We start from the raw sequence: 13,448 nt of genomic DNA, 5'->3' as shown, positions 1-13,448 counted from the left end.
GATTGTAATTGGATTAATGAGCCTAAACCCGTGACTGCGATCGCTAGCTATTCTGCTGTGCTGCGCGTCGAAAATGTCGACTGTCGATCTGTCTATGCCGCGAGTATGCGACGTCGTTTTCGTTTCTCGTCAGGGGAAGCCCGAAGGCATGTGGCAACGCGTCCGTGCCTTTCCTGACGAAAACGGCGTCGCATAGGGGAATCGAATGTCGAGACACGCACGAGTATATATGTACGTTCGCGGGGTACAAGCAGCGCGTACTGTCTGTAAGGCGCACGTACGTACGCTGTGCTCGTAACGCGTACATTAATTTGATAATGCAATTACAATGCTCGTCGCTGATTGTGCACTCTCTCAGCGAGGCTCTGTCATGATTGGCCAATTACGCGACAAAGGAACCGACGCGTAGTACAAAGTTGCCCAGACCCTCTCCGCAAGTAGCGCGCGCGGGGAGGGTCTGGGTTTCAGAGGCTAGGTGTCGCGTATAAGTTGCTTGATGGGAAACCAGGGTGGAAACGTACTCGATTAATGTCCCGTATTACTTGTCACCTGACCACTTGTCATGAACCTCGACACCCAGCTTCAGAGCGACGCTTTCTCCGACCCACCCGTTTTGAAGGCGGGTTTGGAACTAGCACGGCAATTCGTCGCTAATCGCTGGTCGCTTGTCGCTCCCTTGGACGTCGATGGCGAATCTCCGGACGTATTCCGATCGCACCTGAAGTCGCACAATCTTCCTCCGGTCATCGTGAGTCACGAACGCCTCACTGAGCACGGGCTCGACGTGTATGCGAGTGTAGTATCGGCGACGGTGCCAGAGTATCGCGCTAAATACGGCCCCACTAGCGCTGAAGGTTGGATTCTGTTCAATAAACTTTTAGTTAGCGAACTCGAAGAAGCAGCGTCGTTTCCCGTATCTGACGTCAGACGGCGAATTTATACGTGTACAGTCGCGACTTCTTACGTACACGAACTCGCCCATAGCAAGTATCACCGATTTGGAATCACTGGAATCACCGATCCGCAATTTGATGAGGTTACGCCTGACAAGCTTAAGCCCTGGCGCGGCGGCGTTGGCGAAGCGGGAAGTTTTGCTGAAGTTCACATGTTTGGAGGCTGTATTGAGATACAGGAACCCGACGTGGGAACCAAAGACAGGCCGTTTCTTGTAATTGGAAGTAAACGGGTATTTGGAAGAGTGATGAACGTCAAAGTCCGTGTAAGTCGTTGGAAATCGGTGCGAATCAATTTAGCGTACGTTGAACTTTTGGAGAAAATTCTCTCGGGATCTGTAAACTATGAAACACGTGAAGCCGTTGTTGATGCTGCGAAAGCTTCTCTGGCGTCAGCGAATCGACGCAGATCTGAGACGGCAGTGGAAGGCGGTCCTTCTGCAAAGCTATTCAGAAAAAACCGTTCCGCTTGCAATGAAGAAGGCGACAGTGGCCAAACGTCTGCGGATAGCGAAGAAGAAGATAGTGACGTAGAGTACGATTTCCTGAATCGAATGTATTACAGAAAGCCGAGAAGGGTGGACGTGTCTTGGGTCGATGAGCGACTTAGAGTTTTTGTGGAAGATGACGAAGACGAGAAGTTGGCTTTTTGCGTCTACGTCGAGGGCGCGAAGTTGAGGCAGTCCCGACACATGATTAAATGTACCCGAAGCTTCGGTCCTCGCTATTTCGTATCGCCCGGAGAGAACTACATTGATTTAAGAGATCGATACAGTTTGGATGGGCTCAAGAAAATCATCTGTACCGTATATGTTGGTGACTCTGATGAAATTGTCTTATCTATTGATATGTGACCAATGTGTAATTTTGTCTAATTCGTTGTGACTAATTATAATTCTTCAATATTTTGCTGATGCTGAGTCATCAGAAAGTTCACATTTCCGCCGTTTTCCTCTCTTGTTTAATTCGTGCTTTGTGTTGGTAGGTATAGACTCACTAGCAGTCGTGACACTATGCCGTACTGCGTGTAACAGAAAGCGCGAACTCCCAGCGCGGAGTCGCGAACAGAAACCCCGGATAGATCGAGGCACCACGATGGCTGAAACGATTGCTTTCAAGACGCGTAACCATTCCTCAACTGCAATGAACCTCGACTCATTGCGATTATCGAACTATCTGTGCGACGTCGTCATCGTCAGCGAAGACGGTCAACGGTTTCCAGCGCACCGAATAATCCTCGCTTCCTCTAGTCCATTCTTTCGTTCAATGTTTGAAGGAAGCTTTCGAGAAAGTAACCAAAGCGACGTCGCTATCCGGAACGTCGACGGAGCAGTAATGAAGATGTTGATCGAATACGCCTACAGAAGAGAAACCGAATGCCCTGCAGTTGCTGAGAACGTTCTATCTCTTTGCGAGGCGGCTCACTACGTTCAATTCGACGAACTCTTTCAATTATGCAGTGACTGGCTGAGACTCCACGTGGACACGTCCGATTGCGTAATCGTCGGGATTGTTGCTGATAGACACGGTAATTTGGATTTACTCCGAGTGGCTGATCGCGTTGCTGCGGTGAATATTGCGCTCTTGGCGGAGAGGGAAGAGTTTCTCTCTCTTTCAGTGGAACATCTGAGCAGGATTTTAGCTCAGGATGAATTGGGCGTGGCGTCAGAAGACGACGTTCTGAGGATATTGCGAAAGTGGATGAATCACGATGAAGCGTCTCGCCGAGCTCAAGTCAAAACACTGTCGAAAGTCGTTCGGTTTCCACTACTTAATTACCAAGAAACGAGCGACGTTCTCTCGGATCTTGACTTGGTGTCTCACTATGATCACTCGTCAGGCAAGTCTTGTCGGCATCGAATCGGATGCGACGGCGTTCTACTAATTTCCGGTGGAATGTTCTACAAAGACGTGTTGAGTGATAACAAGGTTGTTACACAAGGGTACGTAGTGGACGGTGAAGCTAGTATATACAACGCCAGCAATGACACGTGGACTGCGTTTCCATCCCTTGCTCAGGAAACGTGTTGCCATAGGGTTGTGACATCATATGACAATCTTTACGCTCTTGGTGGCTACAGCTCGTGTGAACTTGAATCAGTGTCAGGAACTGATATTACTGAAACTGTTCAGCAATATGACGCTGTGCGACGGCAATGGGTAGACGACGTCGCGCCTATGTCTTGGCCACGATTGAAATATGAAATAGTTTGTTGTGACAATCGCATTTACGGTATGAGTATCGGGAATAGAAAGGCGATGTGCGAGGTGTTTGATCCACAGAAGGAAACGTGGATTCCCGTTTCCCTTCCGATGGGCTCTTTTGGTCATTCCTTCATTATATTTTCGCTGACTAAGAAGGTTTTTGCAATGGGCTATAGTGATAACGGATTGGGATATATGAAGTATGATGCATTGGAAGACCGTTGGTGTGAGTTTAAGCCTTGCCCGCTTCCTGGCATGCATTACCTGGCACTTTCATGTGGCTACGTCACAACGGAAGACCGATTATACGTTCATAGCAGTTTTTCTACAACTGCAGTAGTTTTCAACTGCTGCAGCGAACGCTTCTCTGTTGTTGAGAATTTTTTTGAAAAAAAAGTATGCCGCGGACTCGCTTATGATCATTGCAGCAAGAGGATGTATTTTGTACAAGTTGGCTGTGTTGCTGTTTATGACGAACGAGCAAACAAATGGGATCATAAATCTTCTAAAAAGTACGGTTTTCGTGAAGACATTGAGTGCGCAATTGTGGACAGAAGCCTGACGCTGAACTTCGTCTAATTTTGTCTTTGTTGTTGCTGTTGTTTCGGCGATTTAATTAATTGATTAGTTATTAATGTCGTTGCTTGCTTAGAATTCAGGTCTGTTCTCGCGTAGACCATCGGTTTTGCGTTGATAGAATCTGGTGCGATGGTCGTCATACCGACGCGTTGGGGGGACGAACGACGAGCACTATTGCGAGCTATAGCTAGCGCACTGACGATCAATACGCACAAGAGCCAAGAGAAGATGGAAGCGTTCGACGGAGAAGTCATGACTAAAGCCGTACAGTGGCGAATCGAAGCCGTACAGGGAATGAACTTAGGGACTTCAATAAAATAAATTTTTCATAATGGAGGACGGACCGAGCCTGGTCAAAGGAGTGTAACAAATGAATTAAGTATACTGTATGTAGCCAAACTGAACGAGTAACGAGCAATTAAACTGCTATACCTTGAACATGGCAAATAATTGACTGTCGTACTTTTGCAGTTGAAATTATTTGACGGATCTTGTGAAGATGCGCATGCGCATTTGGAACGTAGCTATGGGTCTGCTCCGGTCCAAGGCAGGAATCTTTCGCGATCCGAGGGATCCGTTAGCGGTCGACCCAAATGAGTCGTTGTCTTTGAAGAGACAAATCTTTCGAAAGCTAACGACGGCGATATCGCATCGAAGGCGCGACGCCCGCCGCGAAAAACGTTCCAAGTAACTTCCAACCCGTCTCCTTCGCTGTTTTCTCACTCGAAATCACTGCGCGATCGTCTCCGCTATCGCCACGGCGTCGAACAGGCGAAACGAAGCGCCACTAGTAGGCTGCCAGAGTGAGACAGACAAGAACAGCAAGCACAGCAAGCAAATTGATTAGGAGCGTAAGCTTCAGCTGTCCAATTAAGTCTTGCAGTGGAAAACCTATGGCTATGCAAGAGACAGAAAAGAGGAATTCGATTGGGTTTGTCGCTCTCATTTCTAGCATTCAGCTGGCACATGCAACTACATCAATCTCAAACACCAACACCTAGCGAAGCGATTGCATGCTAGATCTCCAATTCCTGCGGCTTTACGACGACGAGTCAGTTTCACTTAATACAGCATCTTCCAAAGTCGTTGAAGACGGAAAAAGGGGTGTTGTAGCGCTCGGATGTTCAAGTCCCGTCGACGTATCGCAGCTTTGTTCGGCGATTTGTCTTCTTCTACATTTTCTCCACAACTGTGACCAGACGGCTCTTGCCGGTTTTGGAAGAAGGCAATAAGCGACGAAGGCAATTGAAACGATGTCGCTTACGACGAAATTAAAGAGCAAGGAGACGGGCCAGCCGGCTTTTTCCGCGAGCTTTAAAATGCATTCATTTAGGTTTGTCCCGTTATTTCTGCCTATGCAGGAGGCTAAACCTGTCGACAAACCGTGGCCGTAAATTGTAATTGTAGCGCCGATCCAGGCGAAAATCAGGGGAATAAGTATAGACAGGAGCAGGAACCTCTTTTGAACGAGCGCATACGCTTCGGCGACTTCTTGCCGTTTTCCAACGGATAGATGGCAAACGCTCGTTTTCTTAGCCTTTGTAGAGAAGCGTTATGGCGTTTCAATAGTTTAGAAGAGTTTCTTTCTCACCTGACTCAGTTTGACCATAACGTAAACAGACATAACTGTTCCGCACAGAATCAAAATGTCAGCGGGCACCACATAGGAATAAAAGTGCCAGAAACCTGAGGGGGAAACGCAAAAGATCGCGTAGGGCGATGCTCTCGTGTATTGCATGCCATGTATCAGAGAAACAGCAAGCTGTCCGCTAGGTAGAATTAACGACAGGATCAGCTGAAAAAAGAAAAGCTTCTTTTGACTTTTATGGCCAAATTGTCCACTGTCAAAACTGAATTTGCCACAGAACAGAGCCACCAAAACAAGAAAGAGACATAGCCAAACTGAAAGAGTAACCCTGAAATGTATATAACATAGGGGAGCATAAAAAGTTAGCAAAGTTTCGTACCTTGAATGTGGCAGATTGTAGTTGGGTAAACAAAAGAATCAAACTGACTGTCGTATTTGCAGTAAGTCTTTTTTTCGCCCAAAATGGCTGGAATTGTTATTGCACTGCCTATGTAGTGAAGAAAAGAGCCAAGTCCTAGCTGGTCAAGAGTATTGCGATCGCTACTTACTATATAGAACTAATGCTCCAGTTGAAAATACACTCGTCACCGACTGATAGCTAAACCTAAGAAGCATTCACTCAGTTCGGCTACTGCGAGGGAGTTTTGATGCATACAGATTCTTTGCTTTTATCCACGTAATCAATACGACAGCAATACAAGTCCAGTGGATTAACACTGAAACGTACAGTATAATCTTAAAGATTGTTGCACCTGTTTTCGAAGTTGGCTGATCACACGGGGGAGAGCAGTATAGGCCGAACGTTCGCGCAAATTTGGTACGTGTAGGTATGAGAGGCGTTGGACAGCTTGAAATGTTACTCCCTTGTGACTCATTTCTCATGCATTTGGGAATTGACAGGCAGGAGATATGAAGAAAAGGCGCTATTTTGAGTATATTTTTTATTTTGAGTTTTGAGATTTCAGCGCAAATGGCTTTAGTTTTTGATAACTTGTCGTGACCGATGTCTTTAGTGCATTTATCGAAAGCATAGTGACAAAGAAGCGGCATAAGTGTTGGCAGGTTTTTAACAACCAAGTTCTGGGCAGTTTCCAAATCTCGTTCAACCTTTTCAAAGTTTCCACAGCTAGACACGGAAATGTTTTCATAAATTGTTTTGTTTGCCGATTTGTTTATGCTCCAATGAAGAAACGTCGATCTGCACACAGAACTGTTCAATTGATTAGTGGAGACGAGTTCACACGAGGAGGAAGTTTCTGATTCGTGACCGATTTCCTGTGAAAATTAAGCAGCCAGTGAAAGCCGTGTGGGAACTATCGTAGACTGCGTATATCCCGCCCATGTGCATGTTCGCAACGATCTCGCGTCTATATCGGTTGGTGACTTCGAAGCAGCCCCTCACCCAATGCTTACAGGCAACTTCAGCGGTTCGGAGAAGAAAACATAGATCGGTGTAGCGGTTAGTACAAACAGACCAATAAGGCCCAATCCAAAGGCAATTAGTTTTAGTTGAGTGCAAATTCTTATCAACCGACTTCTGTAGAGACTGCTGGTGCCCGTCGTTGTTCTGAGCGCTTCCATTTGCACAAGCCACAAGTTAAATGCTGAGTGCAAAAAGAGGCTCTAGTTAGGCTTGAGTAAAAATGAAGGCGTTGCCGCGCCGTCTTTCTTTTTATTTGGTTTGGTTGATCCGGTCGCCGCGGGAACAGCTAGATGAAAGCTCCCCCTTATCTGCGACGACTAAGTTTACCTCTTCCTTTCAAGGTGCATGAAACTCGGCTCCAGGGCAGAAGGCGAGCATCAACTGAGAAACTCAAACAGCGTGGATTCAGCCAAATTTTGACTAAATTTTGTGTCTATATGAAAGATGTGACGCTGTGACTGTACCACGGAGGGAGCTAGGGGCTCGGTGCACTCTCACCTCAGCTACGCGAGGTGGCCGGGAGCAAATTTTGGCTAAGTTTCAAGTTCGTAAATAGGCGTTATCTATAATTTGTGTGTCGCTTTCGAGTAGTCCGGATGTCCGTATACGCTTAGACTAGCTCTAACATGCATACGACTTAGATTTGTTTCCACATGCGAATCCTTGGTTTTACTGCGAAGTACCGGCAGCAAGCCTTGGTCATGATGCGATCGCGCCGGGAAAATTAAAAATAATGCAAAACTTCAACGTACACAGAGTCTCAAATAGACTGACATTAATTAATTGATTTCATTTACTTGTGAAATTTTGCATTATTTTGACAATTTTTGTGCATTAGTCGACCGCATGCGCGAGTGCCCGTATTAAGATTGTCCGTCTTCTATCCGTGCTTCTACACAGGTGTTCTTGCCGCGTGCAACTTTCTTCGAGCAACGCGCAGCGCTTCCACCGACTGGCACAGATAGGATCTGGTGCGAAAAGTAAGCTCAACGTCTCTCAGGAGCGGACAGACCAGTGGGCCTTGCGGTAGAGACCTTTGATGAGCGCGTCCTAGCTCTAAAAGCTTTAAAAACCACTGCACTGACTGCAGCAAAGATGTGTATCGATCCTGCAAAAGGGGGCCCCGCAGTCGGAATAGAAAAAAATGACACTATTTGTTATCCGCAGAAATGAACCGCATACGAAATGTGTTTTACCTGGCTTTACCTCTGGTTCATTTCTGTGGATAACCGCACCTCACCGATTCACAGGTGCCACCTTCGCTTTGAATTTATTTCTTCTAAAACTAGGTGGCTACAAATGCAGTACAAGTCAACAGTAGTAATAAGTATCAATTGGGCATCTGAAATGCGCAACTGCAAATTCCAGTTTTTGAAAACAGGATTTCACAGCAGTCTTTGCAACAGGCCTGTCTACACATTTTGCAAACCATATACGGTTCTGGTCCCGGGTAGACGGGATTTGTGCATCCTGGACCCTTACAGGTTAGGGCTGAGCTGTCCATAGCGCCGTAACTGCTAACAAATAGCGGTTCTCCTCTTTCGTGCTCTGCTTCAATGTCATATACTTCCAGTCCTTCTGGAAATCGTCGTTCGACGAATTCTTTTAGCATCGAAAAATTAATAAAGGCTGAATGAACACGAAAATCAACCGCCAGAGCCATGAATCCGTGCAGCACGGACTTCTCTTTAACGAATTCGTCCATTTCTTCTCTTTGCATATTCAAAATTATTGAACTTAGAGAGATGCAGAATAGCAGCGCCAAAGCATACGTTGTAGCTATGTACTTCCCTCTGGTTATGGTTTTCTTTAGTTTCTTTCTGAACATCACCATGAGTAGTAGCAGCATCTGCAGACTACAGTCTAGAGCTGTGGCAGCAGAGGTAGCTGTAGCAACATTTTTGACTTCATCTTTTGCCTTAAGTTCATGTGCAAAAACACAGTACAGTATTTCCAGTATAGTTGCCGACACGCCAAAGAGTGTTATAGTAATCACTTCCGGTTCAAGCACCCACCTTCGGCTTAGACGCTCTTGAAACGGATCGACGTTTGTCGTCAGTCTGTTATCTCGACTTTTCCATTGAGGAATAATAGCTAGACACCACATGCAGAGAAGTGAAGAGACGCTGCTCAATGTAGCTTGCACTGCATACTTTGACTCATCGGACCCTTCGGTATGATGCAGAGCTGCATACGCAAAACTGGGCAAAATGACGACAAGAATTCCAAGAAATGAAAGCGATGATAGGGTGTCAGTAAGACGTCGTTGGCCCGCTGTTGTAGCCGAATAAGAGAAGTAGACTCTGCTCGCAACTCGAAAGCAGTTTAGATGCTGCTCGCATACTCGCTTTCTGAGCTTTGTATTCTCCCGATTTCCACTGATGCTTGACGTGGCTATGTTCACCATGTAGTTGGCTAGCCCGGCGATTCGTTTTTGAATGGCTGGCACTTGGAGAGAGCGGCCTACTATTTCTACTTTTTTTTCATCTTCTAGTAGTGGCAGGGTAAAATATATTGACGCTGATAATATTCGGAAGAAAACTATTGACGATCTCAGTATAGGTCTCAGTGCTTTCCATACCTCATAGCCAAGTATTTCGCCGTTGTCGTTATCCTCTTTACACAGTGAATTCGCAATAGTATCACCCCAGCGAATTAGGTTGTATGCAGCCATTATGTAGAAAGTCGCTTTTAGAGGGTCAGTGAAAGGCCGTCGTATGTCCCGAAGGTACTGTACTTCGTAATAAAGTTGAGCTCCTGTAACGAAAAAGCAGTATATCAGTTAAGGAAGAGCCTACATTAAGACTCGAATTAGATAAGGCAACGCCGGGGACTCTGACTATTATAGGGACTCCCTATACAGTTTTGCCTTTGAGTCTGCATGGTGCTACTTCTAATATTTTTGAAAACGAGAGCTTTTGCTTTGCTGGCATGCACTAGCATGCAGTCATCAAGCTGTCTTACCTTGGCAAAGCATGCTAATTGCCGCAAGCACATGATACCAAAACTCTCCCTTTGGTCTTTGGCAAAGCATGGTCTTCCCAACCTCAATACACTGAAATAGTATCACTAAAACTGTGAGAAACAGCAATACTAAACAAAGACGGCGCAGTTCTGTCGCTTTGATATGAGAGCTTTCGGCCGAGAAGTTCATGGGCAAAGAGTCACATTTCTTGTAGTCACCTATTTCCTTTTCGTACCTTCGTCTGTCTATCATTCTGTACGTTAATGTAGTTATGTGCACAATGGTGAAAACAACGTAAAGCAGGCAGAAATAAATCCACGCGGGCTCACTTCGCCCCCAGCCTAACCGCCAAACATTCCCCGGCATTTCCCCGATGGATGTGACGTTGTTGGACCAACAGACGTATTTTCCGTCGATCGTTTGTCCAGAAGAGTCGTTGAACTCGCCGCATTTGTCCAGGTACCGGTTTGTGTCAAGAACAGCGGCAAAGAAAGCAATGGCAGCGCTCAGAACTGCCACACAGACAGTGTAATGCCATTTCATACTAGTAGTTGCGGATCGGTGACCGAGAGAAGATGATCAGTATGCCAAACTAAGAGTCGATGTCTTAGATGAGTCATGCGTCATGATGCCGGGAGCGTCCCAGGCCGCGGCATAAGGGACTCGGGGACTTTGCCAGTGCATGGGGACCGAGGGTTACGGAAACTTAATTAGATGACGACATGCTCATGCAGCTACAGCAAACGTAAACAGCAATGCTTGGCAAAGCGAGGCTATCGTAGTTTCGATTTCCTGCGTTAATCACGGCGACGAGTCAGTTTCAGTTAATTATAATTAATCATCTTCCGAAGTTGTTGGAGACGGAAAAAGTGGTGTAATAGCGCTTGAATGTTCAAGTTTCGTCGATGTATCGCAACTTTGTCTGGAGATTTGTCTTCTTGTACGTTTTTCCCACAAAGAGGCTTTATCCGATACCGTTGATGATGGAAATAGAGACGTCTCTGCTGTTGGACGTTCTGTCGTATCATCGTTGCGTCTCTTGCGGAATTGTCTTTTTTTGCATTTTCTCCATAATTGGAGCCAAAACTTTCTTCTTGACTTTGGTATAAGGCAGTAGGTCACAAAAGCAAAAAAGAATACGGCCATAAAGCTGAGATTTAGCATTCCAGAAGCAAACCAACCAAGGTTGGCTTCGTAATTAGATAAGCAGCGATTTATCACTGTCTGATTAGAGCTGCCCAAGCACTCGACTATAGTTTTCAGCGTCTTTTTAGCATAAATTATATCTGTCACCATCTGCGAAGCGAAAGCCAGAGGTTGAAGAATAGATAAGAAAAAGAACCGCTTTTGAACGAGCGCCCAGGCTTCAGCGAATTTGTTGTTGACGTACAAGCCCTGACACTCCGTTCTCTTTGCCTTAGTAAAGCAAACGTAAGATCTTCAAAGTTTTAGAGCCACATGCAGTGCCTTACCTGATGTACTTTTACCATTACGAAAAAAGACATGATTGTTCCACACATAATGATAACGTTAGCTGGCAGCGTGTATGAGTAGAAAAACGACGAAAGCGACGTTTGCCCGCAATAAGGTGTGTAAGGCATTATTCTGACGTATTTCACATCCTTAATAAGAGAGAAAGCAAGCTGTCCTCCGGGAACAATGAGCGATAGAGTCAACTGAACGCAGAATAATCTCATTTGGCGTCCAGAGTCGAGATTAGCTTTTTTCGGCACTGTCATAACGGCATTAAAAACCGAACTTAGCCACCACATCCAAAACGATAGAGTGGCAAATGATATTAATAATCCTGAAAGATTACAACATGAAGTGAATGCATGCTTGCCAAAATAAAAAGTCTTCTTACCTTGAGCATGGCAAGCTGTAGTCGGATCAATCCAAGAGTCAATTAAGCTCGCGTGTTTACAGAAAATCCATTTCTGTCCCATAACAGCTGGAATCGTTACACCGCAGCCTACAGGATGCATGATATATCATATAGCTAACTTGGTCCTGCGTGTTTTGTTTGTAATCTTACAATATAGAAATACCGATGCAATTAAAAATAAAGTGGTGATAGATTGATAGCCGAACCTAAAACGCACGAATTATTTAATTAGATTAGATTTTTGCATACGGGTTTGCTGCTTTCGCCCATGTTACAAATACAACGACTATGCAAATCCCGTAAATTGCGACCGAAACGCGAAGCGAAGCGCTGAAGATTGTAGCACCAGTCTTCCACGGTTGCTCATGGCACGGGGGAGAACAGTAGAGGCAGCGCTCTTGAGCGTTTTTGGCAAGTGTAGGTAATAGAGGCTTGTGACAGATTCCTGCTTCTGAGATGTTTTCTTGTTTGCACCGTAGGTCGCCTCTATCACCCTTGGGAATAGTTAGGCACCACTCATGAGTCTCAAGCAGAGACAGGAAATCAGCGATATCAATTTTTGAAAACTTTTCGAGGTATTTTGAAAGTCGGAGTATAATACCGTCGTCTGACGACTCGCTGTTATTAGCATATTCTTCGCAGTCCTTGAAAGCGAAATGACAAAGAAGCGACATAATTTCAGCCTCGTCCGCAATTTCAGGTAGCAGTGTTCTAAGAAAGCGGAAGTCTTCCTCGGCCTTGGTGAAATATCCGCATCCAGACACAGAAATGTTTCGGTTTCTATACTCATCCGAAGTCCAAAGAGGAAACACCGAACTGCATACAGATCGGTTTAGGAGAATAATGGGTATTCGTTGACAAGATGCCGTCGCTTGATTCATGTCCTGTAAACGAAGAACGTTAGTGATGATCCGAGTTTGGTTATCTGCATGCATGGGGTTTTGGTTTCGCCCTTTCTTGGAAAGCATGCATGCATGCATTCGTGCGACGTATATATACGGTAAACTACAGGCGAGCCTTACGGTCGAGCTCATTGGTAAGAGATATACGCAGATGGGCATAGCGGTGAGAATGAACAAAACTATGAGGCCAAGTCCGTGGCCAATCAGCTTAATCGTTTTCCTCTGCATTCGTTTGAATTTTCCGCTAGCAGCGACTACTTGAAAGATTATTTGGAAAGATGTACAGAAATTGTAGCGGCAACGATACTGTAGCCGTTGAAATTGCCCTATCGAGTGCATGCGCGCATCATGATCTGTTGTCTCTGTCGCTTTCTCTACGTCGACTTCATCATGGTCATGTCACTCCTCCTTCTTTCAAAGTGACCTCTTTATTAATTTATCTAATTAAAACTGGTAAAAGAACGCCTGCTAGCTAATTGTGAGAAGACTTTTGAAATTTAGACTGAAAATTATAAACAGCGTTCGCAATAACGGGACTATACATAGATATATTGGCGCCAACTCATTGAGAGCTTGAAGCTGCACTGTACAGTGTAGTAAGAGTTGTAGAAATTATATATTTTCTACGTGATATTTAGACGTCGTGAAATGAAAGCAAATGACGTCGCTCAAAGGCAAAGGCGGATCTTGCGAAGATGCGCATGCACGGAACGTCCAGTCTCCGACTCTCCGTTCTCCGTTAGCCGGGACAAAGCATCGCGCTTTCGAAAGGTTACCGACCGACGGCGAAGGCTACAGGTAAAGAAAAGCGATCGCGCGAACCCCTTCGCGTAACGCCCGCCGCGAAAAACGTTCCAAGCAACTTCCAACCCATCTCTCTCGCTGTTTCCTCGCTCGAAATCACTACCCGATCGTCTCCGCGATCGCGAGGGGGGTCGAACAGGCGAA

The 13,448-nt window shown here is 45.6% G+C and overlaps 3 protein-coding genes across 3 annotated transcripts; 1 reads left to right on the top strand and 2 right to left on the bottom strand.

Annotated features, from left to right (window-relative positions):
* Positions 1–2,048: 2,048 nt before the first annotated feature.
* On the top strand, positions 2,049–3,737 carry LOC136193074 (kelch-like protein diablo). The gene has a single exon (XM_065981864.1). It carries the CDS (start codon positions 2,049–2,051, stop codon positions 3,735–3,737), a length of 1,689 nt encoding a protein of 562 aa, XP_065837936.1.
* Positions 3,738–7,991: 4,254 nt separating this feature from the next.
* LOC136193359 (uncharacterized) lies at positions 7,992–10,306 on the bottom strand. The gene is made up of 2 exons (XM_065982246.1): positions 9,713–10,306; positions 7,992–9,505 (listed from the first exon to the last, which is right to left on the bottom strand). The coding sequence occupies exons 1-2, from the start codon at positions 10,254–10,256 to the stop codon at positions 8,079–8,081; spliced, it is 1,971 nt and encodes a 656-aa protein (XP_065838318.1). The 5' UTR covers positions 10,257–10,306; the 3' UTR covers positions 7,992–8,078.
* Positions 10,307–10,402: 96 nt separating this feature from the next.
* Positions 10,403–12,815, bottom strand: LOC136192601 (uncharacterized). The gene is made up of 6 exons (XM_065981243.1): positions 12,621–12,815; positions 11,848–12,482; positions 11,749–11,804; positions 11,578–11,685; positions 11,186–11,520; positions 10,403–11,129 (listed from the first exon to the last, which is right to left on the bottom strand). Exons 1-6 carry the CDS (start codon positions 12,726–12,728, stop codon positions 10,548–10,550), a joined length of 1,824 nt encoding a protein of 607 aa, XP_065837315.1. The 5' UTR covers positions 12,729–12,815; the 3' UTR covers positions 10,403–10,547.
* Positions 12,816–13,448: the final 633 nt, after the last annotated feature.

Source organism: Oscarella lobularis, chromosome 11, assembly GCF_947507565.1.
Source record: "Oscarella lobularis chromosome 11, ooOscLobu1.1, whole genome shotgun sequence".
Classification (NCBI taxonomy): domain Eukaryota; kingdom Metazoa; phylum Porifera; class Homoscleromorpha; order Homosclerophorida; family Oscarellidae; genus Oscarella; species Oscarella lobularis.
The sequence above is the reverse complement of the archived record's forward strand: the minus strand, read 5'-3'. Positions and strand labels throughout refer to the sequence as shown.

Excerpts from the sequence above, each read along its gene's own strand:
- LOC136193074 (XM_065981864.1), top strand. The coding sequence starts at position 2,049 with ATGGCTGAAACGATTGCTTTCAAGACGCGTAACCATTCCTCAACTGCA.
- LOC136193359 (XM_065982246.1), bottom strand. The coding sequence starts at position 10,256 with ATGAAATGGCATTACACTGTCTGTGTGGCAGTTCTGAGCGCTGCCATT. Across the intron at positions 9,506-9,712 it reads AATTAGCATGCTTTGCCAAG|GAGCTCAACTTTATTACGAA; the intron begins GTAAGACAGCTT and ends TTTTCGTTACAG.
- LOC136192601 (XM_065981243.1), bottom strand. The coding sequence starts at position 12,728 with ATGCAGAGGAAAACGATTAAGCTGATTGGCCACGGACTTGGCCTCATA. Across the intron at positions 11,686-11,748 it reads TGCATCGGTATTTCTATATT|GCTGCGGTGTAACGATTCCA; the intron begins GTAAGATTACAA and ends TGCATCCTGTAG. Across the intron at positions 11,521-11,577 it reads TACAGCTTGCCATGCTCAAG|GATTATTAATATCATTTGCC; the intron begins GTAAGAAGACTT and ends GTAATCTTTCAG.